Source organism: Mesoplodon mirus (assembly GCF_964341445.2).
Source record: "Mesoplodon mirus genome assembly, chromosome: 4".
Taxonomy (NCBI): Eukaryota; Metazoa; Chordata; class Mammalia; order Artiodactyla; family Ziphiidae; genus Mesoplodon; species Mesoplodon mirus.
Window position 1 is genome coordinate 33,089,752 of NC_138979.1, and position 24,112 is coordinate 33,113,863.

The 24,112-nt window shown below is 40.8% G+C and overlaps 2 protein-coding genes across 4 annotated transcripts in view; both read right to left on the minus strand.

The window, feature by feature from the left end:
- LOC309803424 (5-formyltetrahydrofolate cyclo-ligase) overlaps positions 1–9,145 on the minus strand; it is a 279,511-nt gene extending 270,366 nt beyond the window's left edge. The window contains exons 1-2 of one of the 3 annotated variants that reach the window (XM_082619608.1): positions 8,931–9,145; positions 301–562 (exon numbers count right to left, since the gene is read on the minus strand). In XM_082619608.1, coding sequence (XP_082475734.1) covers positions 301–562; positions 8,931–9,047 — 379 coding nt within the window. In that variant the 5' untranslated portion in view covers positions 9,048–9,145. Of the gene's footprint in view, positions 1–300; positions 563–8,666; positions 8,787–8,930 lie in introns of those variants that run through there. The other 2 variants (XM_082619607.1, XM_082619609.1) reach the window with 2 other exon arrangements.
- A 6,112-nt stretch (positions 9,146–15,257) lies between these two features.
- Positions 15,258–23,897, minus strand: BCL2A1 (BCL2 related protein A1; the record flags this gene model as incomplete). The annotated part of the gene is made up of 2 exons (XM_082618437.1): positions 15,258–15,473; positions 23,478–23,897. 2 exons carry the CDS (start codon positions 23,895–23,897, stop codon positions 15,366–15,368), a joined length of 528 nt encoding a protein of 175 aa, XP_082474563.1. The 3' UTR covers positions 15,258–15,365.
- Positions 23,898–24,112: the final 215 nt, after the last annotated feature.

The window sequence follows — 24,112 nt, forward strand, 5'->3', positions numbered from 1 at the left end:
AAATGCAATATTATTCAGAGAAAATGTATAATCCAACCCACAAGGTCAGGGCAGGAGTCCGTGAAAAGGCAACAATACCTTAATACCTTACTATTACAGTTGACACCTCACAGCTTACAGAGGGCATCGCACCCTAAACTAGATTAGGTTGATGTCTTGGAATATAAGTGAAATACAAATTCATCCCTGTAGGAAAAGCGACCCCCACTGACCCAAATATAACAAGCGGATCAGAGGTCTAACAACCCATCACAGCCTGAGAACATCCGAAGGTGCGGATTCTAATACCATAACACTTACCTGTGGACAAGGCCTCCTCCCGAAACTCGACCTCACTGGGCTGATGAATATTCCAGGATGTTTTGGGAAGTGAAGAGATTTCCTCAGGCGATGCTAATTTCACCATATCCATGTGATTGCTCTGGAACTGGTACCGTGGAATAAAGCAGGTTTTGCCTTGTTGGAAAATGTCCTTGATGATCTCTTCTGTCTCAATTTCGTCTTGCATGCTCAGAAAGATGGAGATTCTTTTGGACTTTTGATATTGACTATGGGTAAACACCTAAATGGGAAATGATGGCGGTTATACTTTCCAAGGTTATACTTTTAAAAACTAGTGGCTTCCCTTAACAGTTTTAACACTTTCTCCCTTTTCTCTCAGCCTTCTCCAACCTCTTTATCCAGAAACAAACAAACAAAAACAGCAGAGTAGTATATAATAGGTCAAATAATACTGCATCCTGAAGCCTGACTTTAACTTCTGGACCCAACACTTACTTCTCTGATCCCTTTACACTTCTCTGGCACACCTACTCTGGCAGGTGTGACAATTCATTAAAAAGTCACTGTGAGGGGCTTCCCTGGTGGTGCAGTGGTTGAGAGTCCGCCTGCCGATGCAGGGGACACGGGTTCGTGCCCCGGTCCAGGAGGATCCCACATGCCACGGAGTGGCTGGGCCCGTGAGCCATGGCCGCTGAGCCTGTGCGTCCGGAGCCTGTGCTCCGCAACGGGAGAGGCCACAACGGTGAGAGGCCCGCGTACCGGAAAAAAAAAAAAAAAAAAAAAAGTCACTGTGAGGCCCTGCTGTCTACATCGAGAATTCCAAGCTTGAACTCCACCTACCCGTTCTAGCAGACTTCCATCCTGTCACCCACTTCCCCAAGAGTCTCTTCTTTATTTTAACACTGAAGCTCTCACAAGCTTCTTTACTCCCTGGATAGTCAGCCTTCTCTCCTGCCAAATTCTACCCATTTAAGCCCAACTCAAGGTCTAACTTTTCCTGACTCCTAGAGAACCCTTACTATGTTTAGAGTCACTATACAACCTAACAATTATGTATTGTCATAAGTTGATTATTAATTGTTTGGTGTGCCCTAAATGTAACATCCTGGCCAGTCTGTAAACTCCCCGTGGCGGACAACATGCCGTACAGTTCTCTTAGCTCTACCCACCTCCGTCCCATCTGCTATAAGCTCTTCTGTTCATATGAATGTTAAAATGTTCACAAAGATGGAAGGTGGGGGGGATCCTGGAGAGGCAAAGGCCCTCTAAAGCAAGCACCATGTTGTAAAGAAGGTGCACCTGGGGGAAAGCATCCCTTTGTACTCAGTTTAATTAATTAATTAATTAATTTTTTGACCATGCTGGCATGCGTGATCTTAGTTCCCCGCCTAGGGATTGGACCCGTGCCCCCTGCAGTGGAAGCACGGAGTCTTAACCACTGGACCACCAGGGAAAGTACCCCCTTTGTACTCAGTTTAATCATTCATGAGGCAGAAGAAAAGGGCTGAGCTTTGCTCACATTAGAAATTTTAATAATCTCAGAACTTCCCCAGTCTCAGAAGTTAGCTCTTAGTTCCCTTTTTTTTTCTTCCTTTTCTGTTCTTCCCCGTTCTCCGAGCTAAGAAGGAAAAGTTACTGCAGAAGTGACTTATAGGGCTTTCCTGGTGGTGCAGTGGTTAAGAATCCACCTGCCAATGCAGGGGACACGGGTTTGAGCCCTGGTCCGGGAAGATCCCACATGCCACAGAGCAACTAAGCCCATGCACCACAACTACTGAGCCTGCACTCTAGAGCCTGTGAGCCACAACTGCTGAGCCCATGTGCCACAACTACTGAAGCCCATGTTCCTAGAGCCTGTGCTCCGCAATAAGAGAAGCCACCACAATGAGAAGCCCACGCACCACAACAAAGAGTAGCTCCAGCTCGCCACAACTAGAGAAAGCCCGCATGCAGCAACGAAGACCCAACGCAGCCAAGAATAAATAAATAAATTTATTTTTTTTAAAGTGACATAAATATGAGTGCCAGAAAGACACAGGCACAGAAAGTCAAGTTATTCCTAATAAAAAGGGACACAGAAGTTAAGTAGATAGAGCACACCAAACCAGTGCTAAGGAAGGAAGTTTACCTTTCCGAGCAGTTACATAGCTATTATCAGGCCTGAAGTGGGCAAAGCAAATGGAACTGTGAAACCCAGATGTTAGGCAGATCTGAGGCTTTTGGCACCCAAGTACTTTCTGGGAAAGTTAAATGTCTATCTTGTTCTGTTTAAAGCAGAACACAGTAAATCAGAAGCTGAATAAGCAGTAATAAACATCAGTTAAAATTCAGTGTGAGACTATGTATACACACTTATCTTTCTTTCTTCCTCAAATCTCATTTATATGACAGTAAAAAAGCACCAAAAAAGAAAGCCATGATAGCACTGATAACAAGAGGATAGAGATTTGACTAGTTTCTGCAAGACAGAGTGGATGGGACAGTATTTACAGACAAAAGAGCAGCAGATCGCAACACCTGGGGAACATGGATGCAGGTCAGTCAGAATCCATTCTTCCCATGGAATTCCAAAGTGACTAAAAAAGCAAAGGAAATCCCCATTAGCTATCACACCTTCATTCATAAATATGTACAGACAGTAATGGTTCATCAAACATTTTAGAAAGCCAAAACACAAATTAGAAGGATTTTTTAAAAGGAGAATTGATATAGCCACTATGGAGAACAGTACCTTAAAAAACTAAAAATAGAACTACCATATGATCCAGCAGTCCCACTCCTGGGCATATACCCAGAGAAAACCATAATTCAAAAAGACACATGCACCCCAATGTTCATTGTAGCACTATTTACAATAGCCAGGACATGGAAGCAACCTAAGTGTCCGTCAACACAGGAATGGATAAAGAAGATGTGGTACATATATACAATGGAATATTACTCAACCGTAAAAGGAATGAAACTGTGCCATTTGCAGAGACGTGGATGGACCTAGAGACTGTCATACAAAGTAAGGCAAAAAGAGAAAAACAAATGAATGCATATATGTGGAATCTATAAAAATGGTACAGATGAACCTATTTGCAAAGCACAAACAGAGACACAGATGTAGAGAACAAACATATGGATACCAAGGGGGAAAGGGGGAGGGGGTGGAAGGAATTGAGAGATTGGGATTGACATATATACACTACTATGTATGAAACAGATAACTAAGGAGAACCTACTATATAGCACAGGGAACTTTACTCAGTGGTCTGTGGTGACCTAAATGGGAAGGGAATCCAAAAAAGAGGATATATGTATAAGCATGGCTGATTCACTTTGCTGTACAGCAGAAACTGACACAGCAGTGTAAAGCAACTATACTCTAATAAAAATAAATAAATAAATAAATAAATAAATGAAAATAAAAGAGGAGGTGTGGGGAGCGATCCAACAGGAAAGTGAGATAATTATAATTCAGAGAACATGGATTTTTAAAAATTCTAATTAGCTTTCTCAGACAAGTTCAAGAAGATAGATGCATCTATAAAACAACAACAGGCTGCTTTGGAAAGAAAGCAATCAGAGAATTAAAAAACACCTGGAAATTAAAATTAAGATTACCAAAATTAAAACAATTCAGGAGAAAGCCTCAAGTAGGGGAAAAAGACAAAGACGTGGGGAAAATGAGAAAAAATGTTAAGAGACATAGAAGATCAATCTAGGATTTTTACTATTTGATTAACAGGAATTGCAGAAAGGAAAAGAAGTAATCAAAGATATAATAGGTAAAGATACCAGTCTTCAGATTGAATGGAGGTCATGGATGCTGAGCAGAACAAGGAAAAATAATTTTAAACTTGAAATTCAAACTCTCAATCAGGTAAAAACATTTCCTAATGTATAAAGTATTAAAAAGTTTACCCTCATAAATATTTTCTCCCCAAAAGTTACTTGAGAATACAATCTAATAAGATAACAACAACAAAAAAAGGGGCTTCCCTGGTGGCTCAGTGGTTAAGAATCCACCTGCCAATGCAGGGGACACGGGTTCGAGCCCTGGTGCAGGAAGATCCCACATGCTGCAGAGCAACTAAGCCCATGTGCACAACTACTGAGCCTGCGCTCTACAGCCCGTGAGCCACAACTACTGAGCCTGCATGCCACAACTACTGAGCCTGCGCTCTAGAGCCTGCGAGCCACAACTACTGAGCCCACATGCCACAACTACTGAAGCCCACGCACCTAGAGCCTGTGCTCTGCAACAAGAGAAGCCCCCGCAATGAGAAGCCCGCACACCCCAACAAAGAGTAGCCCCCGCTCACCGCAACTAGATAAAGCCTGCACACAGCAACGAAGACCCAATGCAGCCAAAAATAAATAAAGAAAATAAAGAAAAAGAAGAAGGAAGGAAGAGGTCTAAGAGAGAAGATACTGGATTCAAGAAACAGCCCTAACTTAAAAGCAGAGAAAGAGGAACCCCAGGGCAATGGCTATAGCACAGACTCAAAGTCGACCAGACCAGAGGGAGCAGTGGACTAGAGTGCTTTCAAGAAGAAAGTGGAGGGCTTCCCTGGTGGCGCAGTGGTTAAGAATCCGTCTGCCAATTCAGGGGACATGGGTTCGAGCCCTGGTCCAGGAAGATCCCACATGCCGCAGAGCAACTAAGCCCGTGCACCACAAGTATTGAGCCTGAGCTCAGAGCCCACAAGCCACAACTACTGAGCCCGTGCTCCACAGCAAGAGAAGCCACCGCAATGAGAAGCCCGCTCATCACAACGAAGAGCAGCCCCTACTCACCGCAACTAAAGAAAGCCTGCACGCAGCAACAAAAACCCAACACAGCTAAAAATAAATAAATAAAATAAATTTTTTAAAAAAAGAAGAAAGTGGATTTATTTTAACAAACAAAATGAAAAAGAATCTATTGATCTATTGATAAGGCATATTCTTATTTTGCCAAAAAGGAAAAACAAAGGCAATCGGAAACTTGAACAGAGAGCTAAATTAGAAATTTATACTCCAAATAGGAAAATTAAGAACGCCATAATTTCGAGCAATTATAAAGCATAAGAAAAAAGAAAGTATTTGATATTAATACTTGAAATATTCCCCTCCTAGCCATACACATCTAGTGACATTGAATTGTATATCCTTTTCTTACACATTCAATGATACAATTTGGTTCTGTAGTGAACACTATATATATATAACCACAATACTGTAAATAATATTTACTTGAATTTCAAGTTTGGAAATCAGGCACAGAAAATGCTCAGTAGACTCATTATAGTTACAGAACAGAGCACAAATATTATAAAAACTTGGCAATGTAAATATAATGATACAGGTGTCAGAAATTGGCAGATAGAATGGAAAACAAAATGAGTACTTGGCACTAATTTCCTCAACTTATTTGTTGAGGAGTCAAGATATGGCATAAAGTATAATTTGTTTACCATACATTACTTTTCTGATAAACTTCTAAATTATTAAAAAAGTGCTGTGTCAATAAGAATAAATTTGCCTTTTTTTAAATTATTGGGAGAAAGGCATCATTTAATACCTTTATTGTATTGAATATGCACTATGGCAAAACACTGTTCTAGTCCCAGTATGTTGATATTTTGGGCTTTGATCTATTGGTTGGTCATGAAGTCAACAGTGGGTTACAATCAGCAAATGAAATAGAAAATATTAAAATTCGTTGCATATAGTAAGAGTTGTCAAACACCTGGTTGTGAAACAGATTTCTTATATGAGTACATTTATTTGTATGGAGTAAAATGTATTTATTACTGGGAGTCATGGGTCTGCTTCTGAATTTTTCTCTCTCTGATGCCAGCTCTCAGTTGTCAATCTACTGATATCAGTGGTTCTGTCTCTATATGGCTACTATTCCCACCTGGAGTTTTTTTTTAATTCTAATCTACTATAGACAAAGAAACTAAACTGAACTCATCTTTATTGTCCCCATGCCCCTCCAAAATCTGCTCCAACTCTTACCTTCCTTGTGCCTAGTAATGTTCAAAACCCTTTATCCCCAGCTCTAAAGTTTGGAATCATAGGTGACTCCCCTTTTCCAGTACTCTCTAATCTCCATCCAGTTAATTGCCAAGGCCCGCTGATTCTCACTATATAGTCTCCCATTTACCTGCTTTTTCCCCTCACCTTCACTGCCCATGCCCTTGTTTACATCTTTGTTACCTCTCACCCAAATTATCACAACAGCTCCTTACTGGTCTCCATGTATTTTTTTCTCATTCTTCCACCCCCAACCCATTTTCCAAAAATGCTGCCAATATTCTCTTCCTAAAGGGTATATCAAAAATATGTAAAGCACTCAATGCATCCCTTAACACACTTCTTTAACCTTCACAATAGGTCTTCAAGGATGACATTATCCTTTTTACAGATAAGGAACCAGAGGCTCAGAAAGATTAGAGGACTTGTCCAAAGTCATATGCAGCTAAAATGCAGTGGAGCCAGATTAAATCCAGAGCTAAAGAGTTCTAAAACCCATGTTAAATTGTCTTTCCTTCTCTTGCCAAAATATTCCTGCACATATTCACTCACCCTATCTTCCCTTCACCAAACAAAATTCATCTTGTACTACAAAATATTTCTCAAACATCTCCCTATAGAAAGAAAGCCTTCTGATTCCCCCTCCCCTAAACTAGGTTTCTACAGCTTTGGTGTTTACCTTTACCGTATATCTCAAAGCACTGCAATTCTTTATTCACACGTCTGTTTCCTGTTGAAGACTCTCTGCTCCTTCAGAGCAACAATCCTACCCTAATATTTATTTATTTGGCTGCACTGGATCTTCAGTTGCAGCACGCGGGATCTTTTAGTTGCGGCATACGGGTTCTTAGTTGCAGCACGCAGGATCTAGTTCCCTGACCAGTGATCGAACCCTGGCTCCCTGCATTGGGAGCGCAGAGTCTTAACCACTGGAACACGAGGGAAGTCCAACAAGCCTATCTTTTTCATTCCTACAACCCAGTACATAGCAAAATATGGCCCACAGTATGAGTTCAGTATATGTGAATTAATTAGTTAAATTTTAAGCACCTAGAGAGTAAGGATAAGATCCTATACTTCTCTACATCTACTAAAGCAACTAATGCCTTCCTCATATAGCTAAAAATACTGAGTTTGAATAAATAAACTAACATCTGCATAGATCCCCTCCTGCACACCTATGTATATGAAGAGGGGAATGAAATGCTTGTATTTGCTTTACTGCTTTAACCCATAGGAACCTTGAATTTGAGAAACTAATGTTTGATAGACTAGTGAAGGATAATTAAGAAATTCTTACGGCATATCTAATTTAAGGGACATCAAGGAAAAGAACTCCCATGCTAATTTCCGAATATAACATTGGTATCTATGTCAGAGACAGGATGCTGGGGAAGACGGATCATTAGTTTGACTTAGAATTACCAACATTTACTTATTCACGGGACATCAATTTTTTTTCCCTCGGGCGTCCAACAAAAACCAGTCTCCCAGACATCTTTAGCACATGCCTTCAGGACAGGATCTGTCCGCCCTTTTACTGATATGAAAACTGGCATTACATGAACTTGTATTATACTACAAGGTAGTATATAACAAGTCAGTCTGCGAAAGTAACAAAATCGAGGTATTATAACCAACAGGCACGAAACTGGACTCATTCCCCTAATTTCTCTCTTCTGCTTCCTATCTTCTTGGGCAGCCTAAGTATGAGAATCAGTTCTTTCATTAATTCAAAAAAGCATTTAAGGGCTTCCCTGGTGGCGCAGTGGTTGAGAGTCCGCCTGCCGATGCAGGGGACATGGGTTCGTGCCCCGGTCCAGGAAGATCCCACATGCCGCGGAGCGGCTGGGCCCGTGAGACATGGCCGCTGAGCCTGCGCGTCCGGAGCCTGTTCTCCGCAACGGGAGAGGCCACAACAGTGAGAGGCCCGCGTACCGACAAAAAAAAAAAAAAAAAAAAGCATTTAGTGTTCACCTACTGAGTGATAGGAGAAGGCTAGGCCCTGAGGCTACGGAGACAGGGCTCTGCCCTCCACAGGCTCAGTGAAGGGCTTCCATCCTTGAGCATCTCTGCACCCCATTTTGGGCTCCCTCGTCTGAAGTAATTGCATCTTTCTCTGATCATTTTACTGCCATGACTGGACTCTAATTTTTCTTTTTTTTTTTTTTGGTCGCGCTGCGTGGCATGTGCGATCTTAGTTCCCCGACCAGGGAGCCAACCCGCGCCCCCTGCAGTGGGAGTGCTGAGTCCTAACCACCGGACCGCCGGGAGCAAGTCTCCTGTAATTCATTAAGACTCACTGAAGGCACACTGGCGCTCAGGTGTCCGCCCGTCTTACCCTCCAGATCTTTCTGCTCTCACGCTGCTCTTACCTCAGCATTCTGTCACCCACTCCCATCCTCTCCCTCACAAACCCCATAACTCTCCACGGCGCGATCGCCCCCTGACACTGAGGCCAACAGCGTCCCAACACCCACAACAGGACTTGCGCGCGCTGAGGGGAACACTGCGCGCCCTCAGCGGACGTGCGCGCGCCGGGCGGACGTGCGCGCGTCGGAGGCCTGCGCCTGCGCAGATCCGCAGGCCTGGAGGCGCCTGGGCCCGGCGTGGCGGTGGCTGTTGTCGCGTTCTCCCACCTTCTGGGCCAAGAGGCGGGACTGGCGCAGCCGCTCCTCGGCGCTCAGCGCCCGCAGACGCCGCTTCAGCTCGGCCCGCAGGCTCCGCTTGGCGCTGCTCACGGCCGCCGCCGCCATATCGCGGGTGCGATCCGAGTCCCGTCCGCAGGCCGCTGGGTCCGCTGGCCCCGGGGAGTGTCCGGGCTCGGCCGGGCGCGCCCCCCGCTTCCGGGTCGCCGGGCGCACCACGCCTCCCGCCCTTGGTACCCGAACTACGTGCAGCTTTCGCGGTCAATGTACGCCCCTCCCCCAGCAAGTCGAGGGCAGCCGTGACAGATCTGCACGCCTGACCTCCCTGGGCCGGCGGTACTACTGGAAGGAGTTCTATAAAGACTCAGGATTCCCTGGGTGCCACGTGTCGTGTAGTACTGGGGCTCTCTGGGGCCTGAAAAGGCAGAGGCAGGCCGAATAGAGAAATCTACATGATACACAGTCCCGTTAGCTAAAGGGAAGATGACTTTTGTCTGTAATAACGCCTTCCTCTTTTTCTTTTCCAGTAGCTGGGAGGGAGCTGGTTTACTGCCGATGGGCGGGACAGATGCTTGATGAAGCAAGTGATTTTCTCTTACTATCAGCATGTCTCTTCTGTTCACCTCTGGAGAACTCAGGACTGAAAGTTAGTTCATTACAGGCTCAAGGTCCAACAGTATTTTCGCTGTAGAATAACTGGAACTTAATATAAAAGTTCTGTTCCGGGACTTCCCTGGCAGTCCAGTGGTTAAGACAACGCTTCCAAAGCAGGGGGTGTGGGTTCATCCCTGGTGGGGGAACTGAGATCCCACATGCCGCATGGCCAAAAAAATAAAATGAAAAATTTTAAAAAAGTTCTGTTCCTTCAGAAACAGAAGACTTGAGGAAGTGGAGACACCAAGAATTTTTTTCTCTTGCAGGGCATGTGACCTGGATTGGGAAGAGAGAGGATAGTAGCTCAAGGGAATAACTAGGTGTGGAGAAAGGGTCAGTAATCTGATGAAAAGGTGAGAAATGTAATTATTCGGTGGATAAAGAAAATAAACTTTGAAATTGTTGGAAATTTAGAGAAAATATAGCAAGTCTATGTGAAAGTTTAATAAGTTTTATGTCAGTAAATCAGCTTTGCTAAAATGTGTGTGGAAAAAGAAGCATTGAAGAATAGCTAGGAAAACGCTGAAAAAACAAAAGACCGCAGCAGGGAACTAGCCTTTCCAGACACAGAAACATATTATAAAGGCTCTATAATTAAAACAGTGTGGTACTGCCACTTGAATATACAGTGGACCAGTGGAATAGAATAGAAAGAACAGGAGACATAGAACAGACTTCCTAGCCTCCATAATCACATAAGCCAATTCTTTATGTTCTCTTTCTAGATAGATATTGTCTATTCTGTATCAATACATACGTATATATATATACACATACACATATACCAGGAGATAATATTAATAGGAGATATACTATCAGGTATATATAAAATATAAGGTATATATATATATATATATATATCCCATTCGTTCAGTGTCTCTGAAGAGCTCTAATACAGATTTCTATATGCTAACAATGAATAATCTGACATTTTTAAAAAATTCCATTTACAAGAGCATTAGAAAAATAAAATACTTAGGAATAAATTTAACAAAGGGAGAGTTAAACTTGTGAAAGCTACATGGCATTGTTGAAAGAAAGAAAACCTGTATAAGTGAAAGGACAGCTCATGTTTATAGATCGGAAGACTTAGTATTTTTAAGATAGCAGTACTCCACAAATTAATCTATAGAATCAATACAGTCCCTATCAAATTTGGCCTTTTTGCAGAAATCAATAAGCCAATCCTAAAATTCATATGGAAATGCAAGGAACCCAGAAAAACCAAAGCAACCTTGAAAAAGAACTTTCCAACTTCAAAAGTTACTACAGAGTTACAGTAATCAAGACAGTATGGTATTTGCTTAAAGATAGATAGGAAAATGTCATAGAATTGAGAGTCCAGAAATAAGCCTTTACATTTATAGTTGATGGGGTTTTTTTTTTTTGACAAAAGTACCAAGATAATTCTATAGGTAAAGAATAGTCTTTTCTAACAAATGATGCTGGGACAACTAAATGTCTACATGCAAAAGTTAGCTCAAAATAGATCAAAGACCTAAATATAAGAGCTAAAATGAAACTCTTGGAAGAAAACATAGGCATAAATCTTCATCATCTTGGCTTCGGCAGTGGTTTCTTAGAACACCAAAACCACAAGCAAGAAAGGAAAAGTAAATTGGACTTCATCAAAATTAAAAACATTTGTGCATTGGGGGCTTCCCTGGTGGCGCAGTGGTTGAGAATCTGCCTGCTAATGCAGGGGACACGGGTTCGAGCCCTGGTCTGGGAGGATCCCACATGCCACGGAGCAACTAGGCCCGTGAGCCACAACTACTGAGCCTGCGCATCTGGAGCCTGTGCTCCGCAACAAGAGAGGCCGCGAGAGTGAGAGGTCCGCGCACTGCGATGAAGAGTGGCCCCCGCTTGCCACAACTAGAGAAAGCCCTCGCACAGAAATGAAGACCCAACACAGCAAAAATAAATTAATAAATTAATAAACTCCTACCCCCAACATCTTAAAAAAAAAAAAATTTGTGCATCAAAGGACACTATCAAGAAAATGAAAAGACAGCCTACAGACTGGGAGAGAATATTCACACAAGTCATATATCTGACAAGGGACTTGTATCTAAAATATATAAAAAACTCTTCAACTCAGTAATTTTAAAAAAAAGATAATCCAATTTAAAAATGCGCAAAGGGGCTTCCCTGGTGGCACAGTGGTTGAGGGTCCGCCTGCCGATGGAGGGGACACGGGTTCGTGCCCCGGTCTGGGAAGATACCACATGCCGCGGAGTGGCTGGGCCCGTGAGCCATGGCCGCTAAGCCTGCACGTCCGGAGCCTGTGCTCCGCAAACGGAGAGGCCACGGCAGTGAGAGGCCCACGTACCACAAATAAATAAATAAATAAATAAACAAACAAAATAAATAAATAAATAATAAAAATGCACAAAGGACTTGAATAGACATTTCTCCACATCAGATATCCATATGACCAATAAGCACTTTAAAAGATCACCATTAAGTCAATAGAGAAATCCAAATCAAAACCACAGAGAGGTACCATTTCTTACTAGGGTGGCTATAGTCAAAAAAACAAGAGATAAATGTTGACAAGGGTGTGGAGAAATGGGAACCCTTAAAATGTTCTACATACGTATGCATACAAGAAGGGTGTGGAGAGAAGCCAAAATAGAATACAAGCAGGGACGAACGGACTGAACTGTATTGTCAATGATTAGCATAACCACAACAAGTGGGTGGAGAAGAAAAAAAAGTAAGTTTGGAAAACAGTATTTTGACTGTATACTGTAAGGCCAAAGACAAAAATAACTTTATACAAATATTGCACTCTAGTTAGTATGTTTATTTTTCACAGGGATGTATATTAACAATTGTGAAGCAACTTTATTCTAGAATTGAACAAATAAGGAAAGATATTGTGGATAATGAGTCAGGTTTCTCCTTGTTGGAAAAACAAGTTACACATAAAGAAAGAGGGAATTGGGGAATGAACCCTGTGGTGCTGGATAATTAGAAGTGTCAGTATTGAAACTAACACAACACTGTAAATCAACTATACTCCAAAAAAAACCTGAAGTGTCAGTATGAACCCATGGTTTTAAATATATAAACAAATGGATAGATACAGAAATAAATAGAGATATGTATGTTAAAAGCACACATATATTTCCTAGCTCTGTTTGGGAGAGGGCCTAGAAGCGGTGACACTGCAGTAGCAATGAAATCTAGCATCCAGATCTTGATTTCTAAATATTCTCTGATAAACAACCAGGGCTTCTTGATTCTAGAGTTGAGGCAGGAACAAGATGGGCCTGGAACAAATTGTAGGGCCATAGAGTAAGGAAGTGATTTTTTAAAGAATAAATTTATTTATTTATTTATTTTTGGCTGTGTTGGGTCTTCATTGCTGCACACGGGCTTTCTTTAATTGCTGTGAGCAGGGACTACTCTTCGTTGCGGTGCGCGAGCTTCTCATTGCAGTGGCTTCTCTTGTTGTGGAGCACAGGCTCTAGGTGCACAGGCTTCAGTAGTTGTGGCATGCAGGCTCAGTAGTTGTGGCTCGCAGGCTCTAGAGTGCAGGCTCAGTAGTTGTGGCGCCTGGGCTTAGTTGCTCCGTGGCATGTGGGATCTTCCTGGACCAAGGCTCGAACCCATGTCCCCTGCATTGGCAGGTGGCTTCTTAACCACTGCTCTACCAGGGAAGTCCCTATGTTTTTATTTCTTTTGAATAAATACCTAAGAGTGGAGTTGCTGGGTCCTACAGCAAGTATGTGTTTAACTTTATGAGAAGTTGCCAATCTGTTTTCCAAAGTAGTTGTACAGTTTACCGTTATCACCAGTGGTAGATGAGAGTTCCAGTTATTCCACATCTTCCTCAAGGGTGGTATTATTAGTCTTTTTTTATTTTAGCCATCCTGGAGGATGTGCAGTGGTCTCATTGTGGTTTTAATTTGCATCTCCCTCATGATTAATGGTGTCCAGCATCTTTTCCATGTCTGTTGACCATCTACTTTTGTGTGTGAAGTGTGTTCCAATTTTTTGCCAATTTTTAAATTAGGTTGATGGTCCTGTTGTTATCGAATTATATGAGTATTATATTTATTCTGGATACAAGTCCTTTGTCAGATAATAATGTGACATATATTATCTCTCATTCCATGGCTTGCTTTCTTTGAGTTTTTTTTTTAACAGCTTTATTGAGATATAATTCACATACCCTCTCTTTGACTGCTTAACTGTGTCTTTTTAAAAGAATTTTAAAATTTTGGTGATTTCTAAATTACCATTTTTTTTCTTTTCTGGTTCAGGTTTTTTGTGTTGTAGCTAAGAAATCTTTGCCTACTCCAAGGTTGTGAAGATTTTCTCCTGTGTTTTCCTCTTGGAGTTTTATAGTTAACATTTAGGTCTGTGACCTGTTTTCACTTTCATTTTTGTGTTTGGCTTGAGGTAGGAGTTGAGGTTCATAAAAACCTTTTTTCTTTTAAGTAAAGTGCTAAACAGAACACACAGTGAGCTGCACTTTGAAAGACCAGGTCACCAACCAAGCCAGAAATGGTCAGTGATATCCCAGTGTCACTTTGTTAAATAGATCATGGCAGTGTAAAAGCCAGGGTTTGTGGTTTCTTGTGCAAGTGTATTCCAGGTAGCAGTACCCTTACACATGCTTCCTGTTTATGTCCGTTCCTGACTATTCATTCCCACCACTTAGCTCTGATTAATGCAGAAATGAATTAAAACTTAACACAGTTCAGTAGGGGGAGGGAAGGCACTTGGCTGAAGGAGGAAAAAGAAAATGCTCCCTACCTCGTGCAGACACAAGCCCAGGTGGCCTAGGTAGTTGCCTCTCAGATGTGATTTGATAAGTAACCAAAGCTACTTTTGTCAAAAATATTTCCCTGCTGACTTGCCCCAATGTCCTAATCCCCACCATTAAGAATCACTATGAGAGGTAAAGCATGAATTAACTGAAATCCCCTGTGAAAATGCCCATAGCCTGAAGCGGGTGCTGGGGAGGGAAGGCTCTGGTTTCTTTATTGGATCAATCAACAACTTCCTAGGAAAGGAAAAGCAAGCCCCAGTGGGGCAGACATTGTATTGAGGGAGGAAAGGGAAGAGTGGGAAAGTCGAGAACAAGGTACAGTGCTCCCATATTGCAACCAGATTTGCTGACCTAAAAATCAGAACACAGGGGCTAATAAATGACATAATTTTCTACTTTGTGAAATTTTTAAATAGAGAGTTTAACAGTGGCCCAGTGTTGAATCATTTACCTGTCTTTGTTCAGACTATCCCGGAGTCTCCTCCATATCTGGTTGCCATATTCATCAACTTTACATGGCAACTCTAAAGTGTGGCAGAGAGGGCATTGGTGGAAAACTCTTATGTAAGCATCTAGGGGCACTGGGGACTCCAGAAAGCTTGGAGCCCAGAGGTACATGGGAAGCAGACCTCACCCATCATCAGTCTAGACTGGCAACACCGAAAATGATTTTGGGGTAATGGACACACCCTTAAGAAAATCTGCCAAAGACATCACCTTCCTGGTCATCATTCTCTTAATTCAATCTCTGTACCCTGTATTGAGCTTTACCCTTTTGTTGGACCCGCAGGCAGGACACAAATTACGTATAGAGACAAATACATACAATTTATTCATTAACATGGGGACAAAATTCCCATAACTCTGGAATGTCAAGTTATATCATCAAAGTTCTTTGTTTAGAAGTAGAAGTAAGTGTTGGCAAGTGCTTCTTGTACAATTCAAGAAAATTAGGCAGATTTCACAATATGGAGTGTCCTTTTTGGTCAATAGTATTGCTTCAGGAGACATAATATTTCACAGATCTTTCCTGTAACTTCCAGAAAAGTCAGCCATCCAGATTTGGGTTCAAACTTCTTTACAAAGCCATTTTCCTATGAGAGAACAAATTTAACATTTTAAAAATTAGTGGAGACTAAGTTTGCTGGAATGAAAAGCAAAGAAACTTTCATTTAAATAACGCAGGTAGTCAATCTTCTCTGTACCTTCACCAGTTTTATTCTATTCATCCTATTATCATTCTCTATCTCCCATTCCAGACTGCTCTAGAGCAGCACTGTCCAATAAAAATATAGTGCGAGCTACCTATGTAATTTTTTTTTAGTAGCCACATTTTTTTTTTTTTTTTGCAGGATCTTAGTTCCCCAACCAAGGATTGAACCCACACCTTCTGCAGTGAAAGCACAGAGTCCTAACCACTGGGTCACCAGGGAATTCCCAGTAGCCACATTCTTAAAAGTAAAAAGAAAGAGGCAAAATTAATTTTTTAAATATGTTTAGTTCATCTAAAACGTTGTGATCTTGGGACTTCCCTAGTGGTCTAGTGGTTAAGACTCTGCACTTCCACTGCAGGGGGCGTGGGTTCGATCCCTGCTTGCTGAACTAGGATCCCGCATGCCTGCCTCACAGCCAAAAATAAATGAATGAATGAATGAGTAAATAAATAAAGTGTTATGATTTCAATATGTAATCAATATGGAAACAAGATATTTTACTTTTTTTTGTACTGAATCTTTAAAACCCAATGTGTGTTTGTACTTAGGGCATCTCTTAATTCAGACCAGCCACACTGCAACTGTTCAAGAGTCACAGTTGACAAGTGGCTGCTATATTGGATGGCATAGCTCTAGAGGACAGAAAATCTATCTTTTTTCCCCTCTTTTAAATGTCTGGTATTGAAATATGCATTTATATTTGTAAACCCCATTGTGCTGAGAGTCATAAGGACTCAACAGTAAAGCCAGATTAAATCAGTGCCTCTGAGCCTGTGAGAACATTGTGGTTTCCATTACAATTCATTCTCTTTTTGATCAGACATGTTTTTTTAAAAAAATAAGAGTATAAACCAGACACTGTATGTAATTAATTTATAATCTATTCTTATAGATCATCCTCACTGAAAAGTACCTCTGAGATCACCCGGCCTAATGCCCTCTCTTATTTTGACAAATGAGGAAACTGAGGTCCAGAAAAAAATAAGTTACATAAGGTTACCTGACTTCTTAGTGCTTGGACCTCTACTGGGATGCAGACACCGTTCTTTTCACTCCGTAAATTTTCAAACCACCACCAAGAAGATTAGAAAATAGTTAAAATAATATTTTTTAAATGTTCATCTTGTAAACATTTGCTCTACCTCCAGCAAGTTCCATTTCTGGGGGTTACAAATGTCTTCAAGTAGTTCACAGTCTATGTGACTAATATCAAAATGTAAACCAAGCATATTTCTTTGACAGAGAACTCTGTAGTGCCTTGGAATTGTCTTTTTGAGCATCACTGGCAGCGCAGACAAACACCAGTCAGGGGAATTTTCCATTGAAAAGATTGAGCCAGAAAGCCAGCTTCCACTAACCCTCTGTGTGAAGTGTGGAGTCATGCTGTGAGATGCATGCTGTCACGTACTAACAGAGGAGACAGACTGCCCCTTCTCTTCTTCCTCTTTCCCCTGCCCTTACACACTCACACATTTCCCGTACATTCTAGGTGTGCATCCACTTCAGTGCTCGCCTTCCTAGAATCTTCACAAACCCCGTATTAATGGGGCACTCCAAAATGATATTTATTATTGTTACAATGATCACCATCTATTACAATTAAGCAGTTAATATGTTATCCTCTTATACATATTAAAGTTCTAAACTAAAGCATGAACAAAGGAGGGACTTCCCTGGTGGTCCAGTTGTAAGACTCCATGCTCCCAATGCAGGGGGCCCGGGTTCGATCCCTGGTCGGGGAACTAGATCCCGCATGCATGTCACAACTAAGAAACCCACATGACGGACTTCCCTGGTGGCGCAGTGGTTGAGAGTCCGCCTGCCAATGCAGGGGACACGGGTTCGTGCCCTGGTCCGGGAAGATCCCACATGCCGCAGAGCGGCTGGGCCCGTGAGCCATGGCCGTTGAGCCTGCGCATCCGGAGCCTGTGCTCCGCAACGGGAGAGGCCACAACAGTGAGAGGCCCACATACCGCAAAAAAAGATTAATAAGAAACCCGCATGCCACAACTAAGACCGGGCACAGCCAAAATAAATAAATAAATAATAAATAAATGAATAAATATTAAAGCGTGAACAAAGGAAAAAACTGACAAATTCAGCAATACGAAGATTAAAGTTTTTTAAAATGATAAGAAACTAAAATAAGAACAACAGACCAGGAGACTATTTACATTTGCCACGAAAGAGTTCATTGAAATGTAAGAGAAAAATCATCAAGCCCTTAATAGTTAAAAAAGGCAAAGGCTGTTAAAAAGAGAAATATAAATCATTAACAGGTATATGGGGGGAAGAGGGGGGTGGGATGAATTGGGAGGTTAGGATTGACATATATACACTAATATGTATAAAATAGATAACTAACAAGAACCTGCTGTATAAAAAAATAGAATTGTCTTTAAAAAGTATATGGGAAAATATTCCACATTACTAGCAGTTAAATAAATTCACATTTTAATACATGTTATTGTTTTTTAGACCTATTAAATTGACCTTGTTATCTTAAGCCTATTAAACCCTCAAAATTATATCTAATGGTTCCGCCCAATGCTGGTGAAGTTGTGACATTGTCCCATTGATACAAACCTTCTGAAAGCAATATGTATTCCAGTATGTATAAGTAGTGTAATTATACTCATATATGAACCAATCATTCTAGTGTTAGAAAGTGATCATGAGGCAGTCTTCTAAAATGTGGGGGGGAAACCATCTTCATGTTCAGTATTGAAGCATTATTTCTAAGAAGGGAAAACAGAAACCAACCCAACTGTCTAACAGTTGGGAATTGCTTAAGTAAATTATGATGCGTAAAACTGGTGGGATATTCTGTAGACACTGAAAGTGTTAACATGGAATAAGTGAGGCAAGTTGTTTAAAAAATCACTCTGACTGCTATGTGGAGAACAGACCATGGCAGGGCAAGTATGGAAGTAGGGACACTGGTAGGAGGCTCTTGACATAGTCAAGTGAGAGAGGAAAGTTGCCTGGATGCACTGGATATGCAGTATTTCAAAGGTGCCCCCAACAGAATTTGCTGATGAGTTGGACGGAGGGTATGAGGGAAAGGGGTCACGGGTGACTCCCAAGGTTAGAGAGCTGAACTTAGGTTTCCTGAAGGACCCACAGGAAGACTTAAACTATGTTTCACCTTAGTTTTCATTAAATGATTTTTAAATCTCAAGTTAAAATTCAAAAGAAATACAAGATGAATCTGGCCCCCAAATCTATTTAATCAAAGGATATGTAAGAATTCTTGAGATTGTATTACATTGCTGCTAGATCTTTACGCCTTTTGGAAATGCCTTTGCCGGATTGAATACTTAGTCAGTCGTCTACATGCCTGTGTATGTCCTTTTATTTGCCCTCACCAGACCATTATTTAAAGCAAGACAATCATAAAAAAATACAACCTACTTTGCCTAACTCTTATGACTCAGGCTTTAATATACTGGTCACTTGGAAAGCACCAATTCTGACTGTACATCCCTAATTTCAAAAGGGGCTTTCTTTTGGTATTAGAGTAGTTTTAAGAATTACATATTTAAACTTTCTGGAATTTCCCATATAACCTTCATAGTTGTATTAATATCTGACAGTTTACAAAGCACTCTTACAGAAATGTCCTTTAATCTTTTAACTTCCCTTCTAAGGTACGTATTACTGTCTTCATTATATATTACATATAACATAATATAATATTTATTATATTTATTATATTAGGAATTTGAGTTTCAAGTTACTTTTGAAACTCACTCAAGATCACAATTCTAGTGAATGGGAAAACCAGAGTTCAAATCTCAGTTTCTATGCTAGTTTATTCAATCACTCCATCAACAAATATTTGTTGGCTACCTTCTATACCATAGGCCCTGGGCCAAACCTGCAGTATTCGGTGGTGCATTAGGTAGACATGATTCCTCCCGTGTGGAGCTGAGGGCTGAGTGTCCTTTCCACTCAACCAGCACAGGCACAGGAGAATGCTTAAGTGAAGAAGGCAAAAGTAAGAAAGCCACCTAGCTGTAAAGGAAAGGCAATCCCAAGGGATGCGATGAATTTCATCTCAGGCACATTCTAATGGTTTTTAAGAACCAGCCTTTCCTCATGAATGCCAAAGACTGACAAAAACAAATAGCACTAGCTCTCCTGTGAGATCTATGAGAGCCTATTCATTTTCAGCATGTCAAATTGGCAGAGGGACAGGAGGAAATAACGGTAAATGTGGAAGGGGAATAGAAAGCGAGATGAGAAGCAGCAAAGAAAAGGAAAGAAAGAAAAGGGAGAAGGAGGGAGGGAAGGAAGAAAGGAAGGAAAGTAACTCACTTAATCTCTAAAGTAATCTAACTTATGAGATTATGACCCCATTTTTGATACACTGGTCTTATTTTTTTACCTTTAGGACATCTGTTTTAGATGGTGGCTAATATCTAACTATAGTTGATGATATAATTTCTGCAGATTAAATCTATTCAGGGAAGTTAGGCATTACTACTACTACTAATAACAATAGCCCTAAGCTTGTGTTGAGTTCTTATTTGTAGAAACTGTGTTCTGGGTGCTTTATATATAATAGTAACTGATTTAATCCTTACACCAGTCCTGGGAGATAGACAGCAATAGTCTCCCCATTTTACACATGAGGTTTAGGGAAGTTAAATAACTTGTTTACATCACACAGGTAGTAAGCATGAAATGAACTCAGGTCCGTCTGATTCAGAGTTGGTGCTCTTATTATCTCTGCTGTCCTCACATACCACATTCTTGATCCAAAAGTTTTCATAAAATCTCTGGGCACACTTAAAATTTAATTAAATATGGGTACTCTCTAGTTGTAGGTGAAATGCCCCTCTCATCTCTCATTATAGGCATGCATCTTTAATCTGGAGCCAATGACAAGCACATATGAATGACTGTGGGCAGGACAAGAGATCAGTGACTGACTTGGAGAGTTTTCCAGGACGGTAGAAAGTCAGAAGTTGGTGCTTGCTTCTTGATGAAGTTGTAAAATGCCTCCTCATCTTCCTCTCTTCCTATGGGCCACCTGACTCCACTAGCACAGGCATGGGATTGTACCCTTTCCCTGGAAGTAAGTCATTCAAGAGTAGGTTCACTCATTTGAGCAGATTTGTCAACATCAGTATGCAAAGAAGATACTGGTTTGCCATGCTGGTCTGTACTGATTCAAAAAAGCACTGCCCGTCTTGAACAGATTCAGTGTCTCCTATGAGCTGGGAAAGGAATATTGAGGTTGCTTTGAAATAACATCTTAAAGGGCATTTCTATTCTGTCTAGGCTGTTCAAGTGTAAAAGTCAAGAGCTTAAAACCTACATAAGGACTTGGTGAAGGCTGATGTGTGTGGGGGGGGCACATGTGTGTTTATATCCTGCCATACTCACTCACACTTGCACCTGTACCACCCCCAAGAGATGAGTACACTTCTAGACTTTCTCAGAGACAATTCCACACCCTCCACTAATTATGAGTTCCAGGAGCTTACAAAATTTATTGTTAAGAAGTTAAAATTTTCAGTAACATTTATTCATTTTCTGGGTGTTCCAAATACAGTGCACACTCATGCAGAGCTTGTAAACTAGTATGCTCATACGTGGGCCTCTGTGCTAACGAACTTCTCTTTTCACTTGAAACCTACACAGTGTAATAGCTGAAACTTCCACCCGTCCTTCAGTATAGCTTTCCACAGCAACCAGGAAAAAACACGACCAAATATCTCACATGCTTTGTCTAGGCCCAAGTCAGGCTGAGTTCCAGGAAGAAAAGGTGATGGAGGAAGGGGAGTGGCTGCAGTAGGCCCTATCACTCTGCAGGAAGACCTCAACAAAATGCAAAAAACATCAAGTAAAAGATTTCATCAACGTTTAAAACATAAGCACCGAAGACAGCTATAGTTTTAAAAGACAACAAATTAGAAGATATCTGTCACATATATAAAAATAATTTGTGTCCAGAATATTCCAAGAATTCCTACAAATCAGTGAGAAAAAGACAAAATAATAGGAAAACAGCAAAGGATATAAATAGGCAGTTCTCTGAATAAGAATTACAAATGGTCAATAAACATATGTAAAGACGCTCAATATGAAAAGATGCTTAACCTCACTAGTCATCAAGGAAACAAGAATTAAAACAAGATAAATTAGGTATATATTTTTAAGCCAGCGGAATAGGGAAACTATGACAGACTACTATAACCTAATGTTAGTCAGCCGGGATGGGAGGAGATGTGGGATATTTGAACAAGCTGTGATGGGAGCATGACTTGGTAGAACCACTTTGGAGGACAAGAATCTAGTAAATTTTAAAAAGTGTTTACACCATGACCTAGCAATTCTATGTCCCAATATCCATCCTAGAAAAACACACACACAAGGGAAGACATGATTAAAGATATTCAATGAAGTATTGTTTGTGATAGCTCTGGAAATAAATAAATATCCATCAGCTAGAAAGAACCAAACATTCAACAGCATTTACATACAACAGCGTATACGTAGTACTCTTTTCTTTTTTTGACTATGCTGCGACTGAGCCCTCTGCAGTGGAAGCATGGAGTCTTAATTAACCCTTGGACCACCAGGGAAGTCCCTGTAGTACTCTTTTAAATACTTATTAACGTGGAAAAACTAAGCCCATGCACCACAACTACTGAGCCTGTGCTCTAGAGCCCGCGAGCCACAACTACTGAACCCGTGTGCCACAACCACTGAAGCCCATGCGCCTAGAGCCCGTGCTCTGCAACAAGAGAAGCCACTGCAATGGGAAGCCCACACACCACAACGAAGAGTAGCCCCCGCTCGCCCCACCTAGAGAAAGCCTGCACACAGCAACAAAGACCTAACACAGCCAAAAATAAATAAATAAAAAATAAATTTTAAAAAATAAAAATAAAATACTTATTAAAATGCCCTTGGATAAAAAAAAAAAGCAGAATAAGTACCATGTACTATTTATACAAATAATTTATAAATACTATAAATTATTTAGTATTATATTAGTATTGTTACATAGCATTTAACAATTTATAACAATTGTTTTTACAAAGAAGTGCTGAGTATATTTTCTATGGATATGTTCAACAGGCATGTTTTGCATGTAAAAGAATTGATACCACTGGATAGCTCTGGGAAGAGGGGAGGCCAAGGTTTGTGTTGAAGAGAGGACATAAGTGCTGTAAAAAAGTAAGTATTCAGTGTATTGGGATATAAAGAAAAGCATATAGGTCCAGCTGGGAAAGGCCCCTTATCAATATGAGTTGTAATATAGGCTCCCTGCATGATCTTAGCTTTTTGAGACACTGATAATAAAGTGAATTTTTATTTGGAAATTCTTGAATAGTTTCTTGCCAGTGGTGCAGTACATTATTTTTTTTTAGTCACCAAGCTTTACCAGCCAGAATTTGTCATATTAGAAAACTGAAAAAAAAAATCAATTTGTAAGCAATGAACTTGCAAAAATTTACACCTGTCTTTTGTAACATAATATCCAAATATAACAGCATCTAATACCAACTCTTTCTGTACTAATTCTACATTGTCATGACAACGCTAACAAGAGCTAAGTCTCAGACTAGACTCTGACTCTAAAGATGCATTAGGGAGGTGCATCTTTTATTAATCCCCAAAACTCACTCCTGCAATTTACACGGTTAGGAATAAAAACTGAAACCACAAGAGTTTTCCAACTATAAAGTTTTAAGGTTCATTGGAAATGAGCTAGAAATTTTATTTTAAAATTTTAAAACTTTTAAAACAAACTACCCAAAGAAAATATAATCCTTAGGTAGTTTTTTTTTTTTTTTAATCAGCAAGGAAACTGTCAATTCCTATTTCAAAGTAAAGAACAACAAAGAATATTTCCATCACACATACCCAGCCTCCGTTCTGCCTTATCCATTCTCCTGTGTTTTTGGTTATGAACTCTGCAACAAAGTAAGAAATCTCCTTGTAAGTGTCCACATCTGGGGCAATTCGCCCTCCTAGAAGTTTCTTGATGAGAATGCCTTCAAATGCAAATATGGTCACAATCCTTCCCCAGTTAACGATGCCATCTTCAAATTCCCTTTCCATCACTTGGTTGAATATTGTTCTGGCAGTGTCTATGGACACAACATCAATATTGTCCAAGCATGGTTTCAAATTCTTTTCAACTTCGTTTTGGACTGAGAAAGCAACATCTTGTAACACCCTGGATGTTTTGCTTGGACCAGATCCAGGTCGTGGTATCTGCAAGACGTACTTCAGGTAGTCCTGGGCCAGCATGTGAATATAGCCAAACTCGCTGTCGGTCATCATCTTCCTGCTGGAGAGCAAAGTCTTGAGCTTGTTCACCTGGACGGGACTGAGGCAGTCTGAAGCACAAACTCACGCAGCTTGGCGTAATATGACACATGGTATCTGGAGGCTGGTGGAATTTCTGTTTGCATCACTTGATAGTATCCTTCCTCCTTGTCACTTTCATGCGTAGGCTCTGTGTGAAAGAGAAAGTCTAACATGTGAAAGAGGAA